Here is a 5097-nt window from a genome sequence, read left to right on the forward strand (position 1 = left end):
CCACTGCTGTGACAGCTCTGAGGCACCCTGGCCATCCCTTGGCTGCTGTCTGGATGTTCACTGCCACTGCTGCAGCAGCTCTGAGACACCCTGGCCATCCCTTGGCTGCTGCATCCAGAGAGGCAGGCGACTGCCCTGCAATACGAGCCCAGGTCTTGTGCCAATATTCCCAAAGCAATCCCTGCTTTTTGTGGGAAAACAAAAGGAATGGTTTACTCACAGCTGGAAGTCCCAGGGCTGGGGCTGACATGAGGGTCTTCTTCAGTTGGTTAAAAGCTTGTGTTGCTTCTTTTGTCCATTGAAGGTCTCTGTTTCCTTCCGCAACCAAGGCATAGAAGGGTTTAACCAACAGCCCATAATTGTAAATCCACAGTCTGCACCACCCTGTCATGCCCAGAAAGGTTCTCAGTTCCTTTACTGTTTGGGGTTTTGGAGTTTGGCATGTTGCTTCTTTCTGATCCTGTCCTAAAGTTCTTTGTCCAGCACTGACCTCACAGCCCAAGCACGCAACTGTTTGCCTCAGCATTTGGGCTTTCTCCTGGGATACTCGATACCCCTGTAAACCCAAAGAGTTTAGGAGGCTCACTGTCCACTCCACACATCTCTGGTGTTTTAGTAGCAATCAGGAGGATGGAACAGCTGTCCTCCTCCTGATGGGGCTCCCCAGGATTCCAGATCTCTTGCAAGCTGTTCTCCAAATATTGTGGGGGAGTTTTTAAATCCTTGGGGTAGCACAGACCATGTGAGCTGAGCTTTGCATCCAGTCTTGGGATTCTCCCATTCAAGTGCAAAGATTTTCTGGCTGGCCTCATGGAGAGGAAGGCAAAAGAAAGCATCCTTTAAATCTAAAACGGTAAACCAAGTTAGTTCAGGTGTTAAACAATTTAATAAAGTATTGGGGTCAGCAACCACTGGGTATAAGTCCTTGGTTGTTTTATTAACAACTCTTAAATCCTGTTCTATTCCGTATGATCCATCAGGCTTTCTGACAGGTAAAATGGGAGTATTGAATTCAGATTTTTAAAAGTCCTATCTGCAGAAAGTTTTCAGTTATGGGGCTAATTCCTTCCCTGCCTTCCTTCTTCAAAGGATATTTTTTAACTCTAACTGGTTTGTTTTCCTTCCTTAAGCTTAACTTGTACAGGGAGTGCATTCTTTGCTCTCCCTGCTATGTTAGAAGCCCATACCCCAGGGAATACTTGATCTATTACTTTCTTGTTAATCTCTTCTTCATTTTCAATTTTGGTTTCATTTGCTATCGACATCAGACTTAACAATTCTATGGATTGTTCATCTTTAACCTCCAAAGGAACTTCTCCATTTTTAAATACTATTTTTGCCTCTAGTTGCTCCAGTAAATCTCTTCCCAAAAGTGCTGGTGGAGCATTAGGCATGTATAAAAATGTACGAATTCCCCATTGTCCCCCAAGTTTCTATTGCAATGGTTTGCAGAAGTATGCTCTTTCAGATTGACCAGTTGCTCCCTCACTGCAACAGAATCATTTGTTCTTGGCATTAAAGCTTTATTGAGCACTGAGGATGTTGCCCCTGTGTCTATTAAAACCTCCATTTCTTTTTCATGGTTCCCTAGTTTAATTAGAACCAGAGGGTCCCCTAGGCTGGGAACCTCTGGTGCCCTTCAGTCTTCTTTAGCACGAGCAGCCACTCCCTCCCTCTTTTGTTCTTCTCTTCTTTGATGATCGCCTTTTCTTCGTTCTGGGCATTGGTTCTTCCAATGTCCGATTTCCCTGCAAAAAGCACACTGATCTCTCCCTAACCGGGGTGGTCCTTGCCCATGTCCCCCTCTCTCTTTTTCTTTTGCTATTCTTATTAATTTCCTCATCCCTTGCTTACATCCCTCTTCTCTATCACTAAAAACTCTCCATGCTTCCTCTAGCAAAGTCTCTAAATCCCGTGCTGCCAGGCCTGTATTTTCTGGAGTTTGCGTCGAACGTTCCCTGTAGATTGTCCTCAAAATAAGCTCACCAGGTGTTGCGTCCCTTCCTCAGATTCGGGGTCCAACGTTGTATGACAACGCATTGCATCTCGCAAATGTCCTAAAAACTCAGAGGGTGTTTCAGAGGGACCTTGCTTAATTGCATATAGGGCTGAGCAGTTCATGGTTTTAGGAACTGCCCTCTCCAGTGCCTTTGCTATGAAATCTCGGTAACCCTCCAATCTCTCCATGTCACTGCCATCATTAGGATCCCACTGCGGATCTTGGAGAGGAAAAACATCCTTCACTCTCATTTGGGTGTTTTTGCAAGCGTCCTCTGCTAAACTCCCTGCTGCTTTCAAAACCAATTGTTTTTCTGTCTCTGTGAGGGCACTTAGCAACAGTTGAAGTTCAAACCAGTCAAGTCTATGCTGTTTAACCACGAATCTAAATTTCTTTGCAACACCTATTGGGTCGCTCCGATAATGTTTAGCAATCTTTTCCCAAGCCTCCAGATCTGCTAGAGAAAAGGGGATTTTAACTAATATTGTTTTTCCCTCAGAACTTACTGCCTCTCTCAAAGGTGCTTTTATGATTTCTTTAGTTTGTTTCTGGGTGTGGGACGCTACAGGGCCCTCTGGGGAAAGCAGCTCTTCCCCCTCACTGCCACTGCTGGGCAATAGTAGAGCTTTAGGGGTCTTTTTCCTAGAGGGTGTGGGTGAAATGGAAGTTGAAATAGAAGCTGAAGGTGGGACTGGAGTTGGTTCAGCTGTACTTGCAGCTGGAGCTGGAGTTGGCATCGAGATCCAAGTGAGGGGTGAGATAGGAGCTGGGATAGGAGTTGGTCCCCTGGGAAATGAGGTGGGGGGTGACGTAGGAGCCAATTCCCCTCGTCTTTTAGGAGGTGGTTTAAACAAATCCCGCAGCTCTCGCTCCAGTGAGTCAGCTGGATACACTTCATCAGGGTGTGTGCAGCGTGGGTTTATTGAACAGCTACTGCAACATCGTTCAGGCTTTCCCTCGTTAATTTTATTATCCTTTTCTAGGGCCAGGGGATTGGAAGGGGCCTGAATTGCACAGTCCCTCTGCCACTCGGGGTGGTTTCGGAGGGAGATAAATAAATCAGCATAGGTTACTTCCTCCCATCTCTGCTCTCGTCTCAAAAAAAGCAGAAGCTGTAATAGGGTCTCATAATCCACAGTTCCAGCTGGAGGCCATCTGACACCTTCTTCGAGCTTGTAAAGTGGCCACCATTGTGTGCAAAACTTGGTAAGAGTCTTTTTGTTTTCTTTACCACCACAACCCACTAATTCTTTCCAGTGTGTCAGGATACATCCTAAAGGACTGGTTTGAGGGATCTCTTTACTCTGGCTGGTTCCCATTACTTTCTCTTACAGCTCCTTCTGCACAGTCCACAGCTCAGGTTAAAATCAATTTAAAGGGCTGTCAATGCTGACTACACTTTCTGCACTGGGTTACAAAGCAATAATAACGTCTGGTACAAAACTCACACTGCAATAATGTGCACAAACAATGCTGGCTTGTAAATACACTAAAAACTACAGAAATTTCTACAAACGCAAGCTAGTCCACTCACTTTTCCAAAATTCTTTATTTTGCTACCGGTTGCTCCCAACCCAAAGCCACCAAGTTACCTCTCAGGGTTTGATATAACTTTTAAATAAAATTTTCCATTCGCGAATTCTTAGGGATCTAACTCAAACCGATGAGGTGAATGAATTTTTATTTATCTAGTCAGCTTAAAATAGATTTAAACTTACTGTTTGCTTAGCTGCAATTATAACTTTTGACCCAGGATGGCGATATTACCTTTAAAATACACCTCAGACAGCAAATGCTGCCGTCTCTCTCGCTTCTGAGGGCCCCGGCCCTGTTAGTGAGAACACCGGGTGTTAACAGCCGACACCGTCCCCTCGGAACCAGACACACACCCTACAATTACAGTAAAAATAAAATAAAATAAAATAAAATAAAATAAAATAAAATAAAATAAAATAAAATCACAGCGCACAGCGTTCACTTTCAGACACTCACCATACAAACATTCACCATACACGCTTCGTCTTTCTCCGGCCGCCTCGTTGCGGCTCCAAACTCCTCCCTTGCTCTGCGCTAAGCACGGCTCAACAAACCCTCGCACATCTGTTCACACAGTTAAAACACGCTCACAGCAACATAAACACCCGAGCCCTCCACGGCACAACAAACAGGGATTTACCTGAACAACTGCCAGCCCCGAATTGCGAGCAAACAAGCTTTCTATGGCACAGCAAACTTAGAACACACGCACAACAGCGTAAACAACTGTGCCCTCTACAACAAACAAGGACTTGCCTTTAAAACTGCTGGCCCCGAATTGCGAGCAAACCAAACCCAAGCCCTCTATGGTACAACAAACAAGGACTTGCCTTTAAAACTGCTCGCCCCGAATTGCGAGCAGACCAAACCCAAGCCCTCCACGGCACAACAAACGGCAAAATCCCCTCTGCCGACAGGCACTGCCTGAGCCTCCCCGGCCCGGCAGCTCCACAAGTGGCCTTTAGCCGGCCACTGGACACCAGTGCAGCTTGCAGGACACTACACAGGCACCAGCTGTGCGTGGGACGTCTCCCTCCGACTGACCAATGACCACGCGTACGCCTTACAGGTCACTGTTCCACTGCTCCAGGAGTTTCTTTAAACACACCGTATTGTCCGGAGTTTTAGTGGTCAGGAGTCCTTGTCTGCTGCTGGATGGACAATCCGGGAAGCGGAGCCCTCTGTCCAGGAATATCCCGGGGGTGCCCCGAGGGGTCCACCCGCCCGGGCTGGTCTCACAGCCAAACAGAACTTTCTCCAGGCTGGGTCACCAGAATGATTCGTTAAATGCCGATATCCACGGACAAAGCCCCTCTAACTAATTACAATTAGACGGTGCTGTGTTGATTCAGGCACTGGCGGGCGGCACGGCAGCAGCCTCCTGAAGACATTCCAGCCAAGTACAAGGTTCTTTGTCCTCTACTTACCACTCAAAGTTTTACATCCTGTATGGCCCCAGCACCTCCCATCCCCCGCTCCGTATTAAAATGAGATCATTAGCCTTTCACACATGCGCAGTTTCTCTCTGGAATTGGGTCGGTGGTCTCGAATTGGGTCAGTGG

The 5097-nt window shown here is 46.7% G+C and overlaps 1 protein-coding gene across 1 annotated transcript; it reads right to left on the bottom strand.

The window, feature by feature from the left end:
- Positions 1-1614: 1614 nt before the first annotated feature.
- LOC121660483 lies at positions 1615-5083 on the bottom strand. The gene is made up of 3 exons (XM_042019847.1): positions 4644-5083; positions 2193-3889; positions 1615-1748 (listed from the first exon to the last, which is right to left on the bottom strand). Exons 2-3 carry the CDS (start codon positions 3316-3318, stop codon positions 1615-1617), a joined length of 1260 nt encoding a protein of 419 aa, XP_041875781.1. The 5' UTR covers positions 3319-3889; positions 4644-5083.
- Positions 5084-5097: the final 14 nt, after the last annotated feature.

The sequence above is a fragment of the Corvus kubaryi genome, unplaced genomic scaffold (assembly GCF_017639235.1).
Source record: "Corvus kubaryi isolate FWS band 111438036 unplaced genomic scaffold, C.kubaryi_AGA036_p1.0 36258, whole genome shotgun sequence".
Taxonomy (NCBI): Eukaryota; Metazoa; Chordata; class Aves; order Passeriformes; family Corvidae; genus Corvus; species Corvus kubaryi.

What these genes read in the sequence shown, in the direction of transcription:
- LOC121660483 (XM_042019847.1), bottom strand. Translation starts at nt 3,318, where the DNA reads ATGGGAACCAGCCAGAGTAAAGAGATCCCTCAAACCAGTCCTTTAGGA. An exon ending in GTGGGATCCTAATGATGGCA is followed by an intron (nt 1,749 to 2,192) that starts GTGACATGGAGA and finishes TGCTTTTTGCAG; the next exon opens with GGAAATCGGACATTGGAAGA.